Here is a 633-nt window from a genome sequence, read left to right as displayed (position 1 = left end):
CCCTCCTGGCGCAGAGCCAGGGCCACTCTGGCGGCCACAGCGCCCGCCGCCGCGGCTCAGCCTGGACCTTTGCTCCCAGCGTCCAGGGGCCCCGCGGGGCCTTCTGGGGCACGCTGACAGTCGCAGCTGGGCACGTCCGGGCCAGCGGGGGCCTCCCGGGAGGGCAGGGGAGTGGGCAGGCCGGAGCGTGGGGGCGCGAGGAGGGCACAGGCCGGCCGGGGTCCTTGCTGCCCCGAGGCCCGGCCCCGCCGCCCGGCTCCCAGCCCCACCTGCGCGGCAGACTGGGGCAGCTGACCCGCAGGCCAACAGGTGGGTGGTGGCCAGGCCAGCGGTGCGGTTAGGGGTCCACGGAGTGGAGCCACTGTTGGGAGCAGGGCAACAGGGTGCCGGCCGCCCGGCGGGCATGCGGTTGCGTCCTGGGCCCTCTGGCTGGACAGTGGCCTTCCCCGCAGGGCAGGGGGCCGGCGGTGGCCGCCGCCAGGTGGCGCCCTGGGACCCCGGGTCCCGCCCTCCTGCCCTCCCGGTGCTGATGGCCCTGCTGGCCTCCCCGTCCTTGGCCCGGGGGTGGGGGCAGCAGGCCAGCGGCCGCCTTGGAGAGCACCGGCCGTCTCGGCCCGGTGCGGCTCCGGCCTC

General features: G+C 78.2%; 1 protein-coding gene across 1 annotated transcript in view; it reads left to right on the top strand.

Annotated features, from left to right (window-relative positions):
• The first annotated feature begins 403 nt into the window (after positions 1-403).
• FAM195A (family with sequence similarity 195, member A) overlaps positions 404-633 on the top strand; it is a 3,685-nt gene continuing 3,455 nt past the window's right edge. The window contains exon 1 of the mRNA XM_012731716.1: positions 404-617. Coding sequence (XP_012587170.1) covers positions 404-617 — 214 coding nt within the window. The remainder of the gene's footprint in view (positions 618-633) is intronic.

This window comes from Condylura cristata, unplaced genomic scaffold (genome assembly GCF_000260355.1).
Source record: "Condylura cristata isolate star-nosed mole 26May11 unplaced genomic scaffold, ConCri1.0 scaffold00032, whole genome shotgun sequence".
In the NCBI taxonomy this organism is placed as follows: Eukaryota; Metazoa; Chordata; class Mammalia; order Eulipotyphla; family Talpidae; genus Condylura; species Condylura cristata.
This window is presented reverse-complemented; position numbering and strand designations above follow the sequence as displayed.